The sequence below is a fragment of the Thermobia domestica genome, chromosome 12 (assembly GCF_964235325.1).
Source record: "Thermobia domestica chromosome 12, izTheDome1.hap1.1, whole genome shotgun sequence".
NCBI classification, from domain to species: Eukaryota; Metazoa; Arthropoda; class Insecta; order Zygentoma; family Lepismatidae; genus Thermobia; species Thermobia domestica.
The window spans coordinates 221,197,693-221,224,491 of record NC_137465.1 but is presented as its reverse complement, the minus strand read 5'-3'; the positions used below and the strand labels follow the sequence as shown (position 1 = coordinate 221,224,491).

Genomic DNA, 26,799 nt, shown 5'->3' with positions numbered 1-26,799 from the left:
TCTTGCTTTGATAAGAGTCCCTCTATCGATAGCACTATCGCACAAATTTTACATCTTTTTTCTCACAAATATTTTATAACGGTTATCTTGTGTATTGTACCTAATTGGACTAAATTCCCATGCGCTCTAAATGTTCCGTTTGATGAAGAATATATTTCAGAAATTGTTGCAGATATCTAAAAGGTAATAAAACATACTTGAATTGGTAGAAAGTTCTATAATGCTATATTGTTATGGTTAATGATCCATACGTCTAGAATAAACACGGACCCTCTATGAAAATTAACAATATATTAATAGTCATGCCAAACTTCAAGATTGTTGCCAAAAGCCACGACACAGCCAGAATCAGTATTGACAATCTTATTTGTAGTAAAAATCTAGTATACGTTTCTTAGATGTTCAGTTGTATAATCTCGTTGAGTGACAAAGAGTAGATTATTTCTATCATCAATGATTAATGTAAACATTTCTTTTTTAAAATCGAAAGAATAATATTAACTTATGTTTTTCTAAAAAGAAACTGAGACATTTGGAGTCCAAATAATTTCTTCGGGAAAAGAGAACAGGTCATATGACTATTTAGGTACATTTTTCTTTTTCTTTTTATATTTATAGAAATTTCTTTTGTTCAATGAGGATTTACTTAAATGAGAATCCTTATTGTCATTCATTCCTATATTAACTTAATTTACGTTTGAATTATCGTATTTTTTTTAATTTAGGGTAAATTTTAGGGATTAGAGCTTACTTTGATAAGAAGACTTCATACAAGTACCAATACTCCCTCAGGACATACTAGTAGACAGCAGCTCTAATTTACTAATCAGTGATGTAAATATTTTACTCTTAATTAAGCCCTTTTTTGTCTTGCATAAAGTGCATATTAAGTTACTTAAATGAGGCAAAGCAAGCTTCTAAGGACATCTCTCGTTTATCCAAACGATTAAGGTGTCTGTCTTCTGTGTGCGAGATCTCATATTGATCAACACCATGAGGTAACTAAATTCACAGCTAGCGTACTGTGAACTAGAAAGACAGACCTAATGCTAATGAGATCCTATGTGCTTGCATATTTAACCAAGTTAAATTCCTTTTAACCAGCTCACATCTTTTGATGTCGAGAGAGCCAGTAAGGAAAATGAAAGAAGTCGTAAACCAAGCACCTTTCACCAAGTTGCAATTTTGGTTGATCAAAGATATATGCTAGAGAAAATAAACAGACAAACAAACTGTGAAATGTTACACATATTTTTGCGAAGAATCTCTTCACGTCCGTTTTGGATATCAAATTGTAGCGAAGTTGGTTTTAGGCTCGTGTTTTAATCATTACAAGATTTATACATTGGTGAGAGTTATTAAAAAATTGAATCTAACTACAAGATGAAGAATATCCAATTAATTATATTTTATCTACAATTATCCTTATATCTACTTTAGACGGTATCATACGTAACAGGAATCTCGGAAAATGAAGACTTCAAAAAATTTTCTAACTTTCTTAATTAAGTAGCAATTCATTAATAAGTTTCTGTAATGAGAAAAGGTGCCTTCTCCATTAATTCATAAATAGGTCATTCAAAGCACAACTAAATAAGGTTGAGACAAAGAAACAAAAAGTGAAATTTGTATGGTACACTTAAATGCACGAAAAGAGTTTATTATTATTATTATTATTATTATTATTATTATTATTATTATTATTATTATTATTATTATTATTATTATTATTATTATTATTATTATTATTACATCTAAAGTAATAACAAGAAATGTTGGAAATAACGAACTTGAATTTATCCACTAAAATGACGCTATAAGACAAGTTATGCGCAGTTTCAGAATAAAGGAAATCTATGGGTATACTAGCAAGTTTTTATACAAATTATGAAGCCTGTATAACAGAGAACGCTAACTATTGAAAGTCTATATCGTACTATATGAAAAGATTCATGTTAATTCCTGTCTGGATGACATTCAAAAATACAATTCTGAGAGTAATATTTCGGACATTGAGTTGGTCATCTGTAAGTTTATAAAGATATTTCAAATCAGTTATGTTAATACGCGTGGCAGTTAGTTGAATATAAAGTGTCCGCAACAGCTCGTCTTGTGTAATCGCAGGTATGCGAGATATTCAAAATTGTATCATTGCAAGGAATACGTTTATTACTGAATTTAGCCGAGGTAGATCTGTAGGACCTGCCACTATTTAGATATTCCATTTTAGGATTACTTATTGTTTGTAAAATGTTGCTAAAGAAGAAAGGTTTCGTCCATGTGTATACACAGCTTAGTTATTGTGTTCATATGTTCTGTAGAAGTTAGTTTTTTGCCGAACGTAGCTCCGAGATCCTTATGACTATTGACTCTTGTGATGAGCAAACTATTTATATTGTCTGATGTGCTAGGGATGAAACTAGTATGATTTTAAAAAAGGTACTACAAACAATGATGGTTGAATCTTAAAAATGTGGCTTGGTGCCCTTTTATAATATTTAATTTTATATTATTTATTGTCCTGCTTAGTCTGTAATCATACATATCTCTTGTGTTACCTGCCAATCCAAGCAGAATATTCTCCAATATATTTGATTCCGTCCATCGAGCAGTGCGAAAAACAGTCGTTTAATAGATTTCGAATAATTGATTTCGGAAAAATATATCTTCCCATCTTCGTTTCCTTTTGTTTGCCAGGTGTCGTCGGACTATATTAAAGAAGAAACAGTAACATTGATAAGTTTCGGGCAGTTAGAGCAAACTTAACAAAACATTCCTCTAGAATTAGTAGTAATAATCATAATAATATAGGGATTACCATATTGCAAAATGCAAGAGTACGGGCACATTTGTGTATGGCGAATGTGCTAAAACCATATAGTAAGCACAATATAATAACAAGAAATATGAAATAAGAAATAAAATACAAACTTTGAAATTTAAATTATATTTCAAATTTTTGTTAACATTTCAATTGAATGAAGTAATTGAGAATTAAAATTATGATTTTATTTCTCTACGCGATCTTGAGTACATTCTCAGATAAAATTGAGTATTATCTATAAATTCTTATCAATCTATTTGTGTTGCCGAACCGATCTAACGAGTTAATTAGGAATTAAGAATGATTCACATTATCAAAGAGAATTCTATATCGCAGTCTAAGAATATTGGCTGGAGCTGGGAGACGGGAAGATCTCTAGCAGTGAGCCACTCGATTCTCTTCAACCATACTTCTTGGGTTAAAAGATGTTTCTGCGATTGCAAATTGATGTGAAATAGAACTTAGTTGGTTTTATATTCACAGTAATGGTCTTTAGGGTAACAAGTTAGATCATCTGCGAAACAGGGACATTGACCAAATGAAATAGTAGAAGAAAAGGGTTGTGCCAAAGAACATCATAGGCATGATTATGTCCAATTAAAATGTCACAGTTCTACTTGGATCCAATTGTAGGTCTCTACATATTAAAGGTAAGTATTTTGTCGCTGGACAACCATTCACCTTTATTACAGACTTACAATCAAGTCCTAAGCGAAGCTATATTGCTAATGGTTGTTGACGTACAGTATTTCGGTGAACCATTCACTCAACACTCAATAACCAACAATGTAGTCAGTTTTCTGGGTATGTGTACAGAAGGTCAATTCACCTAAGATGGCCGAAATTTGTACGCTTACCTGCCCACTACAATCCCTTCCTATACCAACGGTTGTGATCGATTTGGTGGCCATGAGCCTGGAATGGCGCCCTGTAACGAAATTTCCACTGAAGATGTGTGAGAGGAATCGTAGACCACACCGCTTGACAAGCTTTCCAGAGCCCCGCTATGATGGTGGGACGCCTTCGCGCGAGATTTTGTTTCATAAGGCCAAAGGCGTAGAAATCCATCGGCAACGCATCTGGTGACTTTACAGGTATGTACAAGAAGGGTATAACAAACATACCAGTCTCCGTGGCCATACGCCGACAGAACTGCCAGCAGTGTGACTGGATGTTTTGTCCATGTGAATCCACACCATCTGGGTGTCTCTGCTATACAACTGTGGGATGTGCGTTATGAATAAGGGTTCGATGATGTTTATTTAAAACTGGCTGCATTCACCTTGGCCTTCGAATCCGCACAATGCATTGGCAACTTTCCACGGGCTCAGACACCTGCCGCTGCCATGAACTCTCCCTTCGCCTCATGTGGTGAATAAAAAATGACCCTGGGCTAATTGGTGTGATCAAGGTAGGTTCAGGCTTCATCCAGAATGAGAACCAATTGCCATTTGTCACCTGAGAGGTACTGTTCATACAAGTTTCTTGCTTTCGTGAATCTCTCTTGAATCTGCATTGGTGATATCTAGACTTCGGATTTTTGCATATTTTCATGTTTTTTCCTGATGTGATATTGATATGCTCTTTAAACTGAAATTCATTTCAACTGTTTTAGGATAAAAGAGCTGAGTTTTATAGTGCGTATATTTTCATATTTCGGAGGTTAGTGCATGTTTATGTCGTTACTGCATATAAATGTATATTAAAAGGAATGACCAAATCGATAATTTTTAACTTCCAATAACTTTTCTCGTAAATGGAATTTCAAATTTGTAATTTAAATAGACTCGAGATCTTTAAATTGTTCATTGTTGTCGGTTTAGAATTAGAATATCTTCCAAGGTCATGTGAAAGAAGAATAGAGAAAGGGTGAATAATTCATCCTATCGGCAATGATGCCTGAGTGTCACCTTTTAGGAAGAAAATATAAATAAAAGCATCAAATTACGTACAACAAAATTTCCATGTGACTCATCTCGGAAGTTAAAGTTGCTACTGTTGTGAGTGTGTGGATTTGAAATTGTGTGGTCCTGTGACAGTATACGAATACCAAAACCAAAATCTGGGTCCATTTAGTTGTAGTGCGACATCTTCAAATTTTAATTTTAACTAGCTCAGAATGTTGTCAATTTTTTTTTTCATTTTTGTCCACCCAAGAGAAAAGATTTGTATCATTCAAATAAACGAGGCAGCGCCATTTCAAAATTTCGGCCACTTCGATGATCTGTAGGGAGACATCTTTAAATTCGAATTTTAATATTCTGAGAACTGTCAAATTCTTGAATATTTTTGTACCACCAAGAATAAATTATGTACCATTGAAATAAACCAGGAACGGTCATTTAAAAATTTGGCTACTTGGATCACCTGTAGTGAGATATTTTCAATTTCGAATTTTAAATATCTTGATGGTACAAAATTTACAAAAAGTAGGGACAATTCTAAGCTAGTTAGAATTCGAATTTAAAAAGTATCGCACTACAGGTTATCGATGTTGCCAACTTTTGAAATGGCCCTCCCTCGTTTCTTTGAAACGTACAAACATTTTCTTGTGTGTACAAAAATGACAAAACTTGGACAAAATTCTGAGCTAATTAAAATTCGAATTTGAAGATGTCGCACTACAGGTGTTCGAAGTGACTGAAATTTTAAAATGGCCCTCCCTCGTTTTTTTTAATGATACAATTCTTTCTTGAGTAAACAAAAATGGGCAAACATTGGACAAAATTCTGGGCTAGTTAAAATTCAAATTTGAAGATGCACTACCGGTGTTCGAAGTGACCGAAATTTTAAAATGGCCCTCCTTTGTTAATTTGAATGATACAATTTTTTTCTTGTGTAGACAAAAATGGACAAAACTCTGAGCTAGTTAAAATTCAAATTTGAAGATGTTGCATTACAGGTGATCGAAGTGGCTGAAATTTTGAAATGGCCCTCCTTTGTTAATCTTATTGGTACAAATTTCTTTCTTGGATGGACAAAAATGGACAAAAATGTCGCACAACTAAATGGGCCAGAAAAATCTTCTGAAAAAAATAGAACTGAAGAGACGTTAACAATCCAAGAAGAAAATATATTTTGCAAAGTATATGCTAAACAAGTAATATTTTCAAAGTAAGTAAACTTGTTTTCAGAAGATGATATTTCTATTTTGTTCGACAGCAAAAGCTCAAACTTCAGCAGCGATCTATTGTTTGGCCTTCTTATATTTTCATAGCAGTTTCAAGTCTGGTAAAGAGTTATACACCTGTGAAACAACCCAGATGCGGGATTTTTCATACTCGACAGAGTTCATCCCAAAGAAATCGTTGAAAAATGTGTTTCCGGAAGAAATGAAAAACCCTTTTGAAAATGAGCTCTGAATTAATTAAAATATTTGCTTTACAAAATCCAAAACTTGTCTCAGCAATTACTTTCTAAATTAAGAAAATATGTCCCTAAGTTTTCCTTTAACGAATTTATGAGATTATTTAAATATAAGCTTGCGTTGCTTTGATACGCATCTCGGTCTCTCAAAGCGTAACTTTCCTACTAAATTTTATGTTTTCCATAGCTTTACCTTCTTCCTATTTATGCTTCATGTCTCGGTCAAATCTTTTTTATTCCATTTAAAGTATCAATATTATACATTATAAATTATTGGTGTTTGGAACGGACAGTGTTACGCTTGAAACAAAATCTAGGATTTACACATAATTGGATCAAAAAGTAATTTCAAGTGGATTCAATTTATTTTAAACAAGAACATAAGATTTTTGAATACAGGTTTTTAATACACTAAAAACTGCCTTCAATAGGCCCCTTATTAAACGGAAATATTTCATAATCCCATGAATTTAAAGGTAAAAAATGTGTTAAATTCTTTTGATTGGGTGAAACCTGTGTTGCGAACAATGGATGTTAAAGTACTCCTTTTATCGAAAAGTTTCAAGTTCCGGAATGCAGCGTTTAAAAAAATTTTAGACATTCTGTGAGAGAGCCAAAAGTAGAGGGAGAAGAGCTGAAAAGGGTATAGCATCTGCTTTCTGCCTTGATATTTGAAACCATATGTAGGTTGTTTGTTCACTGTAAGTTTTATGTGTATTTTAATTCATAGCATAAATAAATACTGTAATTGACTACGGTAGACCTATGTACAATATTTTATTTTTATCACACTATGTCCATTATATGTATGTACCTATTAATTTTTAAAGCATAGCTCTATCTTCATTAACTTTCAAACCTTTAACAGAAATTTTTGCAAGTTCTGTTCAATTTCGATAGGCAGGTTTAATTATATGCTTATCCAGAAATGCTTATTCTCTGAATATATTTATTCTTTATTCACAGATACTTGCCACATTCTTTTTTATTTATATATTTTGCAATTATATATATATATATATATATATATATATATATATATATATATATATATATATATATATATATAACATATTATATAACTTAATTCAGGCACGTAGCCAAGGGAGGTCCGGTGGGTCCCGACTCCCACCTTCGAGACCAGAAATAAAAAAAAAATTAAGGAAGGATGAAACAAAATGAAATGAGAAAAAGAAGTATCAGCGTTAAAAATAAACTACAGGAAGCTTTTGGTTACTCTTTCTTATGAAAAAATTTGTATTACTTGCAATACATGGTGGCGAGGTGAGCGATATATCCCGGAAGAGTCAGGAAATTTGAAATTTTTAGAAAAGTTGCATAATTATCAGAATTTCTGCTACTAGTCAGGAAGATTTCAAGCTTCCGAAGGCATAGTGCCGTTGTGTAACAGTGTGGAAATTTTTTATCACAATTTTTCGTCATCGTATCCTTGCAATATCAAACATGTTATTTCAAAAACTATTTTCTACTGCTCCTTTAACGTGTCATTTGAAACAGACAGTAGTTGACGGAATAATAAAAACAAAAATATATGTGGAAAGGAAGTTCTGTTAACTTTTGATTCAATAGAAAAAGGAACGTAGATATTGCAAAATATTTTACAAGACATCATTGAGTATGTAATCTTTATAATAGTGAATATGTACTTTTTATAATAATTGAGGTCATAATGAAAGGAAAATTGTTATTTGGAATAAACAGAGGAAGGATGTAAATATTGTATAATCTTTTTCAATACTTTTTTAAATATTTTACTCGAGATTTATTCATAGTTTATTAAAATATTTACCAACATATCCTCACAAACCAATATATGTTGATAGTAAAGTAGTTTAGATTGATCGAGCTCGTGGTTCTTCAGAATTTCATGTTACGCTTCCACCCCCGTTACGAAATTCCGGCTAAACGAACCAATATATGTTCCAGTAAAATTATTTAAAATGCTCGAGCCCCTGGTGTGATGACCACAGTATTTCATGTCACGGAACTCCCCCCCCCCCTTCACGCAATCCTGGCTACGTGCCTGCTTGATGTATTTTAATTTCACATATTGACTGTGACCTGTTTGAACCCGGAGAAACCAAATGTATTCAAGAAGCCTTGGACACTTCCGCAGCTGAAAACATTGAAAGCGACCTTGCGTTTATCAATACTCATTTCAGTTCAATTTCAAAGATCATAACGAGATTAGAAGAGCGATAAATATGTCTTTGGAGTGCATTTCAACTGTTTATTCAATAACAAAACAGATTCCACCAAAACTAATCGTACAAGCATTTCTTCAAAAGGCTCAGTCAATAGACGCAAAAAACCTGACATAAAATTCTTGTCTGGTGTAAATAATTTCTCCTGCGAGCAACAACGCAGGAATTTGAGATTTATCGGCAAGTAACGTTGCTCTTTAAAATATTGTCCCTTAACGCACGTGACACGGAAGGAACATTTTCCATGTACATTAATGTTTTGACTGATGAATGCAATGTGTATTGTTGCATGAATTCATCATAGTTAAAAATCCTCCTTTAACTTCTGTTTTTGGTTGGTGCATATTTACATATTTTCGTGATTTTAGGGCATATTTGCATGCATATTTTGCCGTCTTTAGTGTATATCAATCCGAAGTCTAGTGATAACTTATGCCCCACCGCCTTATGACGTTCCTTCAGTCTCAAAATGTCCTTTATGATACGACATGCTATGCTCTGTAATATCCTACATGAGGTGACAAAGTTGCCTTTTTGGTAGGTGGATTCTCCTTCACAACTGATGCCCTGATGTTTCTTACAACGTGTGGTGTCCTGACTGGACATGCCCGTGTCGTTTTCACTCTCACGAATTGATCTTGATATTTAGGGCCGGTGCTTTTACAGTGCTGGTTTACCATTGCTACTGTAGCCTGCTGATACTGTTGTCTCTTGCCGCACACGTTGTCACAATCACTGGCGCACTGAATTGTGTATCGGAAAGTGCGCATATGTACTCGTCCCATTAAGGTCTCAATTTAACAGACATAATAGCTGTTTACCACAGCTGTTTCCAGACAGCGTTGTACGTGACTCACTATTTTATTCACGGGCTACTGACTTTTGGTCCCTTCACCTAAGCTGTACTCGTCATCAGCTCTGTAAGATTGGCACCATTGATCTTCTGTATTTTTTTAAACCTATGAAACAGCGTATGGTAACTATGCATTATATGAGCATTTTAAAAAGAACTTTTATGTTTTCAACGTGCTTTGTAAATAAAACTTAAAAGTGTTCACATATACCACTACTGTTATCTATTATATTATTGGATCAACTACGTGCAGTATGATGTTGTTACCTTGGGAGAATTAAGGAGTCAAGTTAAAATCTGGATTCAATTCCTTGACAGTGCATTTCTCAAATTTTGTACTTGCCTTCAAGTTTATTAGATTACCCTGATGTAAGTTTATCAACCATTATAGTCAACCAACCTGAATAGTGCTTACTTGTTGAACTCCAAAGTACTTTAGTAGTTTTAATTTCTGGAACGTTAGAAGACGAAGTGCATCTTTATAGTAGTTACTAAATTAAATCATATGCTAATATTCATATTTAATTCTATTTTATTATCAAAACTTTTTCTGAACGGAAAAGGTATTTTGTATGTGGTTGCTTAACTGCCTGAAAGAGTACTGTCTGTTACATAAAAGGGAAAGTTGATAATAGTCATTTTGAATCAGTAAATAATAAATTGAATTACTTTTAGATATCATCTACCTACATATGTAATTAAAGCTTAATTAGTATTGAAAGATTAGCAATGTATCCTAACTTATTCTATGAAAGTCGTTGGGCCGTTGGCAGTTGCATTCCGAAACATGGATATTTAGTAAGTAAATTACTTTCTGTTAATTTCTTGAACCATTTGTTTTAAGTGCCATTGTTTACAAGTTTGTTTTTTTTAAATTCTTATTTGTTTTAATTTTCGGCTACTTATAAGTCTGAAAGGAGGTTTTTATCAATCCATACTTATTAGTACTTTTTAAAGAAAAAAATGATGTAAGAAATCTCTTAGGTGCCAACCTTGTAGCATAAAGTTTACAATATCCTTTTTAACTTTGCAAATTAGGAACAAACAACTTGGACTATTATTATTGTAGTACGTACGCCTAACGTAACTTCATAAAATAAGTTATAGCTTTAGGTTGGGAAAGTCGACGGAGTAGTTCTTCAGCAGTTATTAACTATTTACTAATACTACCCATCGTTTTATTTAAGCGGTATCGAATCGCAGCTTGGGACACAAAGTGCCCTTCAAGGTACATTCGTGAAGTGTCCCCTCTGGATTCATGTAAAACTGATTTAAATGCAAAGTTCTCCATGACTCAATGTGTATTGTACTAATTTTATCGGCCCATATGGATAATTTGCATATTTATGAGCCTTCACATACCCGGAATTCAATCATACACTACTATAACGCTCGGTCACAACATTGCTTTTAGTTTCTTTAGAGTAACTACACATGAATGTGGGCATATGCAATTGTTGTCCAATTTGTTTTGCATATGCTCACATTCATATTCAGTTACATCTAAAGAAACTAAAAGAAATTTTGTGACCAAGCGTTATAGTAGTGTATGAATTCCGGATATATGAATGCCCATAAATATACAAATTACCCGTATTGGCTGCTAAAATTAGTGCAATACACTTTAGGCCGCGGAATATTTTGCATTTAAATAAATTTTAGACGAATCCCGAGGGGATACTTCGCGAATGTACCTTGTTAGATATGCGATGCAAACGAAAAGCTGTGTAGCAAAGTGCGATGCATATGTGAATATACAGTAGTTTGTTAATGAAGTGGATTATTTTGGCAACAGAAAAAAATCTTTGTCTCCCCTTAGCGACATAACAATTCTCTTTCGATTTTGAATATTTGAAAAGTTCAGTGACTAATTCCTTCGAAAGGTTCTAAGAAGACGAGTTACTACTGACTACAAACGAAATCATTGGAAACTGGTCGTAGATTTGACGGTAGAAACCATATACTCTTCGAAACTTTATTCTATTTGTGAGTGGCTCAATAGACTTGAGATTATTGTTCGGAAAGTAGATTACTAGCTAAAACAGAGAATCTTAGCAATATTCTTTTCTGCTTGCTATTCTATTGTATTTATTACATAGCACTGGCCCAGGAATAGATATTTGTTTTACTATGGTCTGTCATTTTATATTGAAATGACGAAAGAAAATTAGTGTTTGGCTCAAAACGTTAAACCAATAAAAAAAATAATTGTATCTGATTAGCAGTTAGTTAAGTAAAAAAATAAACGTTAGTTTGTAAATTATTTTGTTTTTATCGTGAAAATGAAGGCTCAAATTGTGAACTGCGTAATTTCAAATTCCCGTTTTTTATGTCATTACGGATTCAAAACTCAATGCATAAAAATGCTTGTTATAGATATATCTAAAAACAGCTACCAACTTAAACAGTCTGTAAAATGTCAAAGTTAGACCGTTTTTTAAAATATGAATAATGTTATACTTTTTTCTACTTTTGTTTTTGTTATCATACTATTAACGATACACTAAAATTTTTTGTTGCTTCATGCAAGAGGATAAAATAAACAAATATATAATGTTTTCCTTTGTTGGGGAAATGCGATACAAGACTTATAAATTGTGATGCTTTTTTTTATACGTTGTTACTCAAATCTACAAAACGCTGGTACTCTCTATGTAACTGTGAAACACAAGCTCTATATAATATATCGCTCTAGGTAATGAACTAAAAAGATATTATTTTATGTAATAATACAAATTTATATAGTATTGTATTTTATGCATGAAGGGCCCGGTGGTTGTTATAGAGCATTCACCTCCGGTGCTTGGGGTCCCTGGTTCGATGCCAGCTCGCGTCGTGTGGACTTTGTGGTGGACAAACACCGTGTGCGTGGGTTTTCTCGGGGATCTCCCGTTTCCTCTCACTTTCTTCATTCCAACATTTCATTCATTTCTCATCATCACCGTCTCCTTTAGCCTAACCGGCATAATTGTGGGACGTAAAACTAAAAGATTTCATTTCATTATTTTATGCATGTTAGTATCGTATTTTAATATATATGGTATTTGTTTTATTTTATATATAGTATTTTAAGGAATCTACAAATTTAATACATACATCATGCCATAAAATAGGACCTCATACCTGCCCTTATTATATGTCACATACACTACTTTTCTCTGAGCACTGGCTTCACAATCAAAGTTTGACATCCTGTTGTTTTGCTGATTTCTTTGTTTTACTAAAATAGTTCTCGTTTTGTATCGATAGCGGCTTGTTGTTGTCTTAGCTTGAACCTGTGGTGTGGTCTTTCTCCAAAATGTTAGTTTTACAAATCCAAGAAAAATTTGAATAGAAAAATATATTATTTCCACAAGTGATAATAGACTCCCTCCAAATAACAGAGAACAAATTCCTCCAAAAGAAACTGAAATACATAAAATAACATACATATATGATAAGTTAGTAGACTTGTTACTAATACTAAGTATCAAAACTGATAGATATTCTGTTTCCCGTTAATGAACTGTTAGATAATAATAATTAGAGATCAGCATCAGTTACATGATTATCGTTAAAACGTATATCTGCTTTCATTCCTCTATTTTGCATGATTTAAGGATTTATTCATATTGTACTTTGGCAGTAGCAAGATTATATACAAGACCTATAGTATAAATCAGAAGTTGTAGTGATCCTCTTTTGGCAAAACATTTTATAGTATTTCGCTATTAATTTTACATTTTACCTTATTCAGTAAATTTCCAAATCAGAATTGACGTCCTAACCTCAACTATCTTCCAATTTTCATACACTTATGTCATATATAAAATATAATTATTTTTGCTGCGTGTATAAATGTAATTTTAGTAATTAAATATTTTACTTTGCTAAGTGTGTGGATTCAATTAGGAGCTACAATGAAAGAACAAAACACTATTATTGGTAACTAAAGAATTAAATATAATTTATAAAAGCAAAAAAGTGACAATAAGAAATGCTACTGGAATTTTGATCCTCTGAAAATTTGGCAATTCGAAACGCTATCAACACAGATTAGGAGCAGAATTTTCGTAAGAATATGAATGAGTGTGAGGGAAAAGTAGAAACTACAGGTGAGCGCCATCTTAAACTTGTGAATACTCAACCATTGGATATCGTAATTTAATAAACGAAGTAATTTGATTGTCAAATTTAATAGTTGTATGCATTTCTTTGGGGATTATTTAATATCGGACTTCCGAAGATAAAAAGCAATTAAACTTATTGGCCGCGCACATTACAACTCCCAGTAACAACTTATTTCAGTTTTATTAAAATAAAAAAGACTAAGAGAGAGAGAGAGATGGGAAATCAAGGGGGAGGTAAAGGAAGCAGAGTAGGATAGAAGGAAAGAGGGTTAGAATTACCTCATAAGGGAACTACATTTTCACAGAATAGTAAAAGGCAAGAAGAAAGTGTTATAGGAAAGATGTATTGATTGGTTTATGGTGAAGATAGAAGAAGATAAAAGAGGAAGTAGAAGAAGAGGTAAAGGAGGAGAAAATACCTGATGATCATTGAATATAGTAAAGAAATTCAAATAGGTACTAGAGGTACTTCATATTCCGGATCTATTGCTTGACAATCGAGTTCGAACTCGAAACCTATGTTTGTTGCAAAACCCATGTTTACCCATACAATTCTGACCTGGATCCAGGTAAAACGCAATTTAGAGTTACCCAGACCCAGCTCAGATGGTGAAAATGATACGTTGATTGTCCTGATCGTTGTTTCTGATTATCAAATAATCTTTATTTGCTTACTGAATTTTGCCCTTAGAATCAAAGTAGTATTCGAGTTAGTCAAGAAAAAAAGTTCAAGTAATAAGCTTATTATCCATAAACTGTAGTTTTTGTTAGTCTTTGGACACAAAAGTTATCTTCTCAAGTTCCTTTCCATTGCATCTGCTTGTCTTATAGAGACGTTTCGAAATAATCAAATATTAGTAACCTCCATGACCTCCATGAATCATGCATAAGACTATTTTCCAATGAAAGTATACATATAACAAAGTTTATCAATTTACACTAAATTTTAAAGGTTCCCTACTAAAAACTAGAATTACCATTCATTCAATCACGCATTCACACCATATTAGACAATGTATTTATATACGTAAATAGGTTAAATTTTGCTTTAGGAAAGAAACGATTAACTATCTACAGTTTTACAATATTTATTACATTTATTGACGACTAGAAAACAAGAAAAGGAAGAAACTACATTCGGTTTCATATGTACAGTGTTATGCAAAAGTGAACTAAGCGCGAAATTTTGAAAATCCACGTAAATGCGACGATTGGTTCCTGATAAGCATTAGAACGTTTTGCACAATCGAAAAGAGAGGGAAACCAACACCTTTCCAAAAAAAGAAACATAATTTCACTTTTGATTACGGCTACACTAATGCTGGACATCAACCTTTAAACGTAATTTTCTCAAAAGTACGAAAGTGGCGCTTAGTTCGTTTTCGCATGACACGGTACATATATACTAGTGAACATAAAATGTTAGCGTATGTCCATTAATATTTAGATTAAATATTCTAGTAAATGTCTATCATTTAAACATTTTATGTTCACGCGAATTAGACATTTACAACAAGAGATCGAATCTCTTTTGCTATAATTTTGGAAAAGAAATCCACTATACGAATCTAGTTTTCTTGTTGCTTTACCTAATCTCACTTCTATAATGTGTCCATGTTATCACACTACGTATCCAGGCACGCTTTACTTTTCTTCAAAGGTACACATACTATAATAAATTCGTTGTTTACTAACTGGTCCATGTCAGACATGTATAATCGTTGGCATATATATTATAAAATAGTAGTCTTTAAAGCTACTTAGTTTCCAAAATTAGGTTCTAAACTGATTTAGTCTAGTATCATCACTCATTTGAACACATAGGCAAGATCGAGGTACGTTGACAATTAGCTGGTAAATCTAGAAAGGCCACAGTTAAGTTAATATACTTTCCAGCACAAAGAGTTGTGAAGACTTTTTACAATTAGGGACGGCTTAGGTGCCTTTGTCACAAAACTTTTAAACTATGTTGTTAAAAATTACTCATCACTGTTACAGAGCAATCACGATAATTTCACTTGCTTAAACAACACTATCAGATTTTGGAGATTCATAGGACACGAAAAGGGAATAAAGATGTATGATATCAGAGACTTTAGGTTTTACGATATTATATGAGATTATAAAAGGTTGACCGTAAGTCGCGATGACCTTTCTCCTTAGAACACCCAACATGTAGTTAGTAATGTAGCACATAGAGGTGTTAAACACATATATATGTCATATTACAACACAAGGAAAGAAATAATACTTATTTACAAAGGCAGTATACTCTACACATTCAGTTTGTTTGTGTTTGTCTTTCTTGCGAAAACTATAGCAACAGAACATATAAATCGTATCGCAAACAACCAGGGAAAGTAATGAAACCCTTCATTTACATCGAAACGCCGTATCTCAAGATCATAATGTATTCTTCATAATAAAATGTACATCTATCACATATCTCTATTTCAATATATATTTAATTATACAATTCGCAGTTAACTATTCCATTCTCTATAATTTCATGGTTGCTTAAATACATCGCATACAAAGACAAGAAAATTCGACAAATCGAAATGAGCAGCCGAATCAAAAAAATACACATTTCGTAATCAAAAACTAATGTTTTGGGATTTTAATTAGTAAGAGTAGCAGGTAGGCATGACCGCAAAGTATTTATACACTTTGTGGTACAATAATGAATACATATCGTTAATTAGTTAGCAGAACTGAAAATTTTAAAATTCGCAATACATAGTAACAAGGTTGAAAAATTTAGCAACAATTTCGTGAGCCCATGAAACATAACCAGTAAAGTTTCATCTCTGGTGTAGTATTGAAACAAAACTGAACGCAATGATCAATTCTTATGTTTCGATATAATAAGGTTAAAAGATCTGTAAAATATCTGAAAATCATTTTGTTGTAGAGAAAGTAAAACGTTAATAAATCATCCACCGGGTAATCGTTCACAACTACGGCAGTTCAAAGCTGGCGATGGTAAAAGTATCCTCCTGCATACGAAGAAGATATATAACACTACAAATTATAACTTATAACATTTCGTGCAAATAAACCAAATCTCCAGGTAATATCTCTAGGTTCAAATCAACCATACTAAGTGATTATACGAATTGTCAACTTAAATGGAGGCAGGTTACGAAAAAAACTTAGAAAAGGAAAAAGGAGAACAGCTAGAAGAAGAGAATACAAGTGTACAGACGAAAGGAAGATAGAAACTAGATACTATGAGAATGGTAATGGGATCTAAAAATATATGTGCATCAATTGTCGACTTCAAAGCCAAAGATGTATCTTAATATACCAAAACAGAGGGCTTACTATATATGTAGACTAAAAATATCTCCCCATGCACGAGAACGAGTCCGTGACCTCGATATGAATCTCTCAAAGAACAAAAACTTTATGAAACTCTTACCACCCATTGTAATTAAACAATCTAATATAGATTACGGTCGGATCTACCGGAAGGATGGTGTGGTCTCTTAATTTAAAAATTTCTATATAACAAAAAAATCCGACATCTCAGAATAGCTAAGGGGAAGACTTAAAGGTAGATACAGATAGTCTAAGAGTCGAAAAAAGATAAGATATTAAAAATCAAAAAATAAAATAATTTAGTATTGGCAAGATAAAGTAAGCCAAAAACTTGCCAACCGCTGCAGAAGATAAGGGTGAGAACCTTGACTCGCCATTCCACTACTATATTACTAATAAATAGAAAAGAAAGTCTTTTAAGGATGTGATGTCTTGGCACCCTGCTACGGAAGTAAACTGCCGTAGGAAACTATTAATATTTTGATATCATCTGTCCTATCATATGCAAACGATAATTGATTTATCTCCATTAAAATATTCACACTTAAAGTAAGAAATAAACTACAAACGGGAGTTAGTATGTAAGCTAGTCACTTATCAGAGTACACGTTAACTTTAACCTCACAACTATTAAATAATGATGCATCACACTCAGCAAATATCTAAACACATACGGAAATATTTGAAGAACAACACATGGGTCATCAGGGCTGGACACGAGATTAACGTCCGCTAACATTTGCATTTCAAATTTATCTAGTCTACCGTATATGTGAATGGAAGAAAAATTATGAAATGAAAACGAAATACTAATAGTTCCCAACAACACTATTCTTCTCACTATTCGATTAATCTATTTCCTTCGCCATGCTCTCATTTCTTTTTTTCTGAGTGGTCACGGTGATGCAATAAAGTTACAAGGTATATAATATAGCCAACGATAAATGCAACACTTCTTTAGTACGAACTCTCGATGCTGGGGTCACTGCTTAAACATTCATTATTATGCACTAACATTATGCAGCGATATAAAATCACGACAATAATCAGTGGCAAAAGAGATAATAAACTGGGATATGTGGTGTCCCATTACTCGACGACACTTACTACATATACATCAATAATTATTTATTTATATTCATTTATTCACATATTTATTTCATAGATGTACATTCTCAAGACTCCCAACTCTTAGAATCCCCAAGACTGCCTATAGCATATTTATCTATATATATACTTGAGTACTAATAGCTACTTCTTATCATTCGTATTAGCATATCCGGTAAGGATAATAGATTAGGGATTATAAACGCAGATATAAAAATTTTCAAACACTGGCCACTGCAACGAAAGGTTCGAACTATTCAAAATTAACTTTTACTAGCACAGCCGACACCACATATTTACACTTTGTAACCTGTTATACAGTATATACAAGCAAAATTTAGTGATATTTACTGGTTTACATTTCTCGGTAAATATTATTCTATGAATAAAACTTCTGCATCAGCTTCGCGAGCTGAAATTCCTACTCTCAATGCTATTCAGTAACACTAGTAGATTACTTGTTTTGTTTACACTTACTCGTATCTTGAATTCTACTAATTTCTATTCTGATATGCATATCGTTGTACGAAACGATTCATATTTCAATCTTGTATTCACAATAACATATGGATGTATGATGAAAACATATTAGTATTCTGTACTCATGTATTCTGTATGACGAAAGAGAGTGCAATTGGAAGGGAGTTCAACAAGGATGCTACCTTTCGCCAACACTATTTAATGTCTATTTAGAAGATATAGTGTAAAAGAGTCTGCATGAAGATGATGGTATTTTGGTAAGAGGGAGAATAATTAGATGCATCAGATTTGCGGACGATATGGCGCTTGTTGCAGAATCTGAAAAGAAAATCAATAAAATGTTAGAAAACCTGAGGATGGGCTTTAAAGAATAAGGGATGAAAATAAATTTTAGAAAGACAAAAGCCATGGTGATTGGAACGAAGCAGACTGTACAAATATAAATGTTGGTGGGGAGAAAATAGAACAAATGAATAGTTTTCGACATGTGGGTAATATTCTTATTAATGACATGAAGTACGAACGTGAAATAAAAGCAAGGATAGGAATGGCGAATGAAGTCTTCAGGAGGAAGAAAAGTCTGTTTTGTGGAACCTTGAATAAAGAGTTGAGAAAAAGACTCAAAATGCTTCGGGTGGAGTGTTGTACTGTATGGGGTGGAAACGTGGACATTACATAAATGTGATGAAAAACGACTAGAAGTCTTCGAAATGTAAATGTGAAGAAGAATGGAAAGAATTAGTCGGGTCAGCGGAAAACAAATGAGACGGTGCTAGAAATGGTGGGGTGAAAGAATACTTTAGATATTGTTAAGAACAGGAAGAAAAACTGGTTGGGACATTGCCTAAGAAGAAATTGTATCATGTGGGACATCCTAGAAAGTATGATGGCGAGAAAGAGAGGGAGGGGGCGAAGGAGAATACAATTAATGGATGGTATAAAAACAGAAAGATCATACGTGAAGACGAAGAGGTTAGCGGAGGACCGTGGAGCATGGAAGCTTCTCAGCTGCTACAAGTGACCTGCCAGTAAGAGCAGAATACCTACGATGATGGTGATTCTGTACGCATGCAATAACTAAAAGTATGACACATCCCTGATTTCAGCCCTTCCTCCAGGGATATTGCTTTACAACCTCTGATTCCGGTTAAGTGACAATCTAAATTTTATTTTTCATTGCCATTCAAACATTTACCGTCCAAGCAGAATAAAACTTCTGTTGTGTACGCTTGATTATGTATTCTTAAAATTTAGTTACCAAATTCGTAGCAGTTATTGGAATTTATAAAAGTTTAAAAAACACTGATTTTCACAATGCTGACTTCTTTAACTTGCATACATTGACAAATGACGAATAAAACGGGATTATTGTTTCGCGTCAGGCGACGCTACTTCATTAATATGAGAATTTGCACTTGAGATGTAGTATATACTATTCACAGACGAACTAAACGTCTTATGGTATGAAATAAATTTACGGTACGTTCAATTAACTACACGAGTTTAATCTATATAAGGATCGGGCACTGGTTAAGTCCTGGAAAGAGATTCAAATTTCAAAATACATTGTCAATAGATAAATCACTAAAACATTTTCACTCACACTTCACATTTACTCGCAAGAAATCACATACTATGATTACACATATAAATACATATTACTACACAAAATGAAAATCTACATATCAACACTAAATATGGCTATATATTTCTTAAAATAAAATAACATTTCGTTCGGTTCTAACGTGAGAGAGGAGGTAGCGAGGACTAGAAATTCCTTGCACATGAAATTCAAACATTTAACATTTTGGAATACTAACTTTGTCCAACAAAGGGATTGTCGAAGATTACCTTCTGAAAGAAAGGAATCTTCATTTCATTATTCAAACATTAAATTTTTGGAAGCTACGTCAAACAAAAAAGAAAATAGGAGTCATAATTTAAACTTACTTGACATTTTTGAATTGAACTTACTGATAATAGCTTAGTTCTTTTGAATATGAACGGCGTTATTACTGTATAATATATTATAAATTCTGTACTTTTTCCTGCATTGTATGTTATTTAGTTTATTATTGGGCACTAATTTGTCTCCAGGTCATCGAATATATGAATTTTGGCATGCACTTTGTTGTAAATATCATTACAGGAAGAACATTACCGATTCATTCCAAACGTCAGGGCAGTACTTAGCAATATTTGACTTATGACTTTACGTGGTAAGGTGGTGTAGAGGTAACATGTGGGGCTTGTATTTTATACAGCTAATCGACATATGTTCAAATCCTTTTTCAAGTCAAATAGTTTTTTTTTTTACAAAGCGATCGTGAAGAATCGAAGAGTGACTTCTCATACTAAATGAGCAATCCTTAAGAAGGTGGAAGGAAGGTTTCATCGAGACGATTTACGAATGTTGGTTGGGAAAGGACAAACATCTACGGAGATTACTAGTGCAGTTCAAAACTTCATTGATCTGAAATATCCTTTTTCCCATGTTATTGGTCTTAGAAAAAAACAATACACAATTTGTTAAACAAGTTTTGGGAAGAGTGATCTATGGAATATTGGTATCGTAGTGGACTTGAAACTAGAAAACCTCGGTTCAATTCCACGCCCCGCAGTATTTTTTTCGCATCAGATAATGGCTCCACGGAAGATGAATGATCACTTGTCTTTGCTAAAATTTCTCCATCTAGAGATGAGATGCAAGAATCATGAATACATTAACCGAAAGAAAGAGAGAGTGGAAATAGATCTTGTTGAAATAATATCAGAAACATTCATATATCGATATCTGAAATAATATATATATATATATATTATATTTGTCATCTTTGAAATGTATGACATGTTTTCTATTGGTTCAGTAGTGTTCACAAATTAAACTTTACACACTGCTCATCTTAGTTTTACTTTTTATATTGTTTTCCTTTTCGATTGTATTTTCCAAACAGATTTGAGACGAATAATATAACATCGAAAACTATTTTTGTTCGCTTTAATGTATAAATGTCACACAGGAATAATATATGTAGAAAACAGAAACTATGGTGGGTTTGCGGATAAGAAAAATACTTACAAAACAAAGATGAGAGTCAAATTACCCCGCTTGACATGTTAGCTTTTTCATAAAGTTTCAGTTGATATATGAAAACTGAAAGGTAACATAATTAAAGGTAACTAATAATGTAAAACGTTCTGATATTTTACAAAATACTGTAACCTGTAAAATAAAATAAGTGTGTGACCAATATTAACTTTTCCATGGTATGCCTGAGGTTAAATAAATTATCTATGTGACTTTCCCGTGATATTAGTGGCTCTGAAACCATCTTGTGATATCAATGCCTCTGAACCCATTTTAGATATGATAAAACCTAAGGCCGTTGTGAGTTGGCAGTTCCAGACATTTTGTAAAAAGACCACAAATACAAATTAGCGATATTTGATTCGTTTTTGTTTGTTTTATGATGTTAAGATTTGGCCACGATTTTAACTCTTTTCTAGATATTTGAGGGGAAAAGCGAGATAGCCATTTTTATTGGAATTCCCAGAAAATCTCTCAATCGGGAACTTTGTTTCTTTTCCTTAACATCTGCTGGATTTGATATCCGCTTCCTCACTAGAAGGAGATTCCGCTAAAAGTTTAGCCACGGAGGAGCCCACCGTTAAGAGAGTTATCAACTCCCGACAGTTGTTCCATCACCACAAATGGAAGACTGTTACTCTTATATTTTTCAAATATAAAGAGATTGTTAAACCAAATTGTGTGCATAGAATTTAGAAGTACATAATAAACTTAATAGACAATTAACTTAATCGAAATGGACAATAGTGTTTACGCAGAACCTTTCAGAACACTAAACCAATAGCTGTCTACAAACAAACAAGTAATTCAAAGCATTTTGTATCCTGCAATACGTCGGGTATTAAAATATGTCAGCACTTGCTTCATTATACCTAATATAACAAAAAATCGCATGTATCTGGATAGTGGAAGCTGAGGTATGAAGAATTGTATTATGTCTTATTTTTTTATTGAATATACAATCCTGAAAACAACTAAATGTCTAAACGGCTATCGTTAAATTCAAGTTGTAGTATTCACAGCTACATCCATTTATGTCTACATGATAGGGTTAGTAAAGGAATATAGACAAAGTTAGTATATCAACCTCACAACGTCAGACATGTTTTCTTTCTCTGTTCTTTCGGATATTAAAATATGTCAGCACTCGCTTCATTATACCTAATATAACAAGAAATCGCATGTATCTGGATAGTGGAAGCTGCGGTATGAAGAATTGTATTATGTATTATCTTTTTAGTGAATATACAATCCTGCAAACAACTAAATGTCTAAACGGCTATCGTTAAATTCAAGTTGTAGTATTCACAGCTACATCCATTTGTCTACATGATAGGGTTAGTAAAGGAATATCGACAAAGTTAGTATATCAAGCTTTCATTTCCTTCTCTTTTTCTTAGAGACATTTTTTTCTTTCTCTGTTCTTCTGTAAAATTGTGATATATTACATACGATCTATTTCAAGATACAGAACGAAATATCACTTTAACCAAAGTTGTTGTACTACTACACATCTCTTTCCGCCTCTGTCAATTCTAGTCGACCTCGTTGACGCGGCATGTTTGCTTTCTATAGCCCTGCCTACGTTTTGTGAACTAAACAGTAACTATTCCGAATTATGTTACTACGGATGCCTCGTAGATAAATATTTCTTCTGATGCCAATAGTTTCCGTTTTGCCCAATAAACCTTCTGTTTCTTATTCCCAACATGACTCTAGGTTCAACTACTACATGTAAGGCCATTGTTGACTTTAAGGAAAGAAGGAACACGTGATCACAATCTAAAACCCAAGGAAGTGATAGCCTAGCTGTTAATGCAGTGTTTATAATCCCTAACGATGCAGGGTGTAAGTGGACACGGCACTGGCTTCTCACGCTTGCCACCCGAGTTGGAATCTATCTTGGCTTATTTTTTTTATCCATTTGCAAGAAAGTATTGTTTCTTTTAGCTACAGGTTGTACTCTTTTCATAGTTCCCGTCCTCCTTCTCAGTTAAAGTAACTGTCTATTCTTATTCTTTCTACGAATAATGGATCTTCTCTTTAGTTCCATGTCAAACATGCACAGGTAGTGAAAGATGCTATTGATAATAATAATAATAATAATAATAATAATAATAATAATAATAATAATAATAATAATAATAGCTGACCCGTGCGTATATTTCGTACAATATAATTTTATATTATCATGTGGAAATAAGTAAGGGGGCTGGTGCCCCTCATACTTTTTCGATGCGCCTTATAAGTTCACAGTGACCAACGTTGGTCACATTCCTCTACAACCTTCTATTCTCTCGATATATATTACTGATATTTTTCCTGTAGAGGACTCTGCCGTGGCCACATGACTCCGCATGAAAGCCACAAAGGACTTTCTTCTTTATTATTTGCATTATTTTCTCTTCTTTAATTTTTAATCCAGTTAATGGAGTGGCGCTTTCATATATTTTTTTTCATGGCTCTTGTGGGTGCATAGTGTCCAACGTTATTCCCATCTTCAAACCACCTTCCGCTCTCTCGATATAAATTAATAATATTTCGCTTATAAGGAAGACATGGAGGTTTCAATCAATACTTTTGATGAAGAATTGAGGAACATATGACATTGCCACAAACAACATCTTTTACCGATAATATAATAATAATAATAATAATAATAATAATAATAATAATAATAATAATAATAATTATTATTATTATTATTATTATTATTATTATTATTATTATTATTATTATTATTATTATTATTATTATTATTTTACTTATCACTAATGTTGCCTATCACTATTTCCAATGCAATGTGATACTAAAAACAAATCAAATAACACTTTTCGCCGTTCATGTTCTCGAACTTGAAATATTTGATTTATAGTTCTCTGTGTTAGGAGAAAGCATATTTATTATACTATTCTTTCAAATAAGACGTTTCGCAAGTTACTTCACTTTCAACCTGTAACTTCACGTCATCATTAATAGTCGCATTGTTCCAATAGGAAAATATTAAACCCTCCCAAAAGCCGAGCCTGACCATAGCAAAACGGCGCGAACCTTCTTTAGGTGATTAATCAGGTCCAATATTTCAACAAAAGAAGATATGTCCCTCCACACAAATATTTCAATAACATAGGAAAAGTCACTCAAACATTGTGAATACCCATTTATGGGCCAAATTTGGTTCCTTTGAAACTTTCCAAAAGTTTGAAAGGAAGCCATTTTGAACATTTTACCTGATTATTGTGGCTAACGAATTCGTCCAAGATATTTCAACAATTAATGTTTGTGCCAAGTTTGTTCTCGATATGCTGAAAGTTACAGCAGTTATGGCGTTCACAAAAAGCGTTATTCATATATATATATATATATATATATATATATATATATATATATATATATAGTAAGAGAAACTTTCGAACTGAGGGCGGTTTTCTCTCAAGGGGTGATGATGAGAAAAAGTGCATAGAAATTTAGCGGCATTTCTGACATGACGGTCTCTGCGATTAGCGCATCTCTGGAGAAATGTGTCTATTTTAGATATTCACAGGTACGAAATTCAGGAAAATTTCGTTTTTCCGATCACTGCCCTTTGATACGTACCCCTAATTAGATATAACTGCTTCCTCGCTTTATGGTTTAACTTCTCTATTGAATGTCACTGGAATTTTTACTTTGTTTTTACTTAAAATATTAAACGGTTAATACGCTCTGTTTTAACATCTCTCATGTGCTGTATGTATTATTAACAAACATTTGAAAAAATACTCCCTGGAGTGGACTTGAACTGATGTACTTTGAATTTGTAATCTAGTGCCTTAACCACTACACCAAGATCGTTGTCGACGTATTTATTTGCGTTTGCATTTTATGTTCCGACTTCTACAATTTTTACTCTTTTTTCTCCGTTTACCAGCTGTTTCTGGATTTCTCTCTCAGTGTCGTCCTTTATTAACACCATGCACTATTCGTATTCACAGTTTGTGCCCTCTTCAATGTCTTATTCAGATTAAGCTTTCCTCATTACACTTCACTACACCTTTGATTGATTTAATTCTCATATTCTTCACGGTTAGAGAGAAGGAATGCCAGACTCAGAAAAGAGATGTACATTTACTTTTCTGACAGAAGTGTACATTTACCTTTTTTTTACCATTTGATCTTCATTCGTAACTATCTCGTCGGTAATTCAACATAATATTTTGGCCTATTGAAAATGTTTCTTTAAACGGCCTATGTCCTGTGCAATCATTGCGTCTAATTTGTTCCAGTATTACAGTATACTGTTTCCATCTACCTGATTTTACAACTGTACATTGTATATTAGTATATTTTTGGTCATAAGATATTCAAAATATGCACTAGGCTGGCTGACTTTTACTATCTGAAGAAGAGAAAGAAATGTTTTTAAATTATATGATTGTCAATATATAAAAGATGAGATATTCAAATGTTTAAATAATAGGACTTTGGATACGAGGAAGTCAGTGGCAACCAGAATCACAATATATAAATAAATGGAATGAAATAAGGAACAGAGTGTGCATTGTTTTAATGGCTCAAATATAAATACAAAAAGAACCAGAAGCGATTACTATCGTTGTATAATGGTGCCCGGAACCCGGGATTGACTGAATGTGTATCGTTTCGAAGAAGAGTAGAAGCAAACAACATTGAGCCATGAATTATTCAGATAACATGTTGGAATTCCTAAAAGAACTGACCCAGCATATCAAGAAACAGGCACAGGATCAAGCACGACGTAACGAAGAACTGTCCCAGCAGATCAAGGAACAGGCACAGGACCAAGCACGACGTAACGAAGAGCTGTCCCAGCAAATCAAGGAACAGGCTCAGGACCAAGCTAGACATACTGATGAACAATTTGTTAAAATGAACCAACAACTGAAAAAACTAGAACAAACGTTGGATCAACGAACAGTACTGAGGCAAGAATTAAAACAAACAATTGCTGAAGAAACCTCATTAACAGTCAGCAGGAACGCGTCAAAGGAACCTGAACGTTCTACAATTCCTAAATTTGCGTCGGCGAAGAAATATGACATTGTTGATTTGAATTTCTGTATGGAATTAGTCGAATGTTCTTATAAGCGTACTGCCGTACTGATTGGATCAGATTATCCTATTTTTTCTCTACGTTCAAATGTTTTTGATTGTCTTGCCGATGTTGTTGTAACGAAGATTCTGGTAGATATTAGTGTGCTAGAAGTTATGACAATCCTCATCTTGAGAACGCTATTAACTGTCTACGTTACCCGTATGTCCAACATGATATTAATCCTATGGTTCATGTAGCAGAAGATAAGTTGATTCCAATATTTGTGAAATTCAGGAAGAAGACGTGTGTTCCTATTAGTGCATGTATTGATTGGTCGAGTGAGTTGAATCTGTTGAATTGTTCATTCAAC

At 33.2% G+C, this 26,799-nt stretch overlaps 1 protein-coding gene across 1 annotated transcript in view; it reads right to left on the bottom strand.

Moving 5' to 3' along the window:
- The window catches only part of LOC145667057 (uncharacterized), an 85,611-nt gene that overhangs the window by 43,797 nt on the left and 15,015 nt on the right, over positions 1-26,799 (bottom strand). Inside the window, exons 7-8 of the mRNA XM_081734757.1 lie at positions 12,392-12,674; positions 2,559-2,708 (exon numbers count right to left, since the gene is read on the bottom strand). Of these exons, the coding sequence (XP_081590883.1) occupies positions 2,559-2,708; positions 12,392-12,674 (433 nt within the window). The remainder of the gene's footprint in view (positions 1-2,558; positions 2,709-12,391; positions 12,675-26,799) is intronic.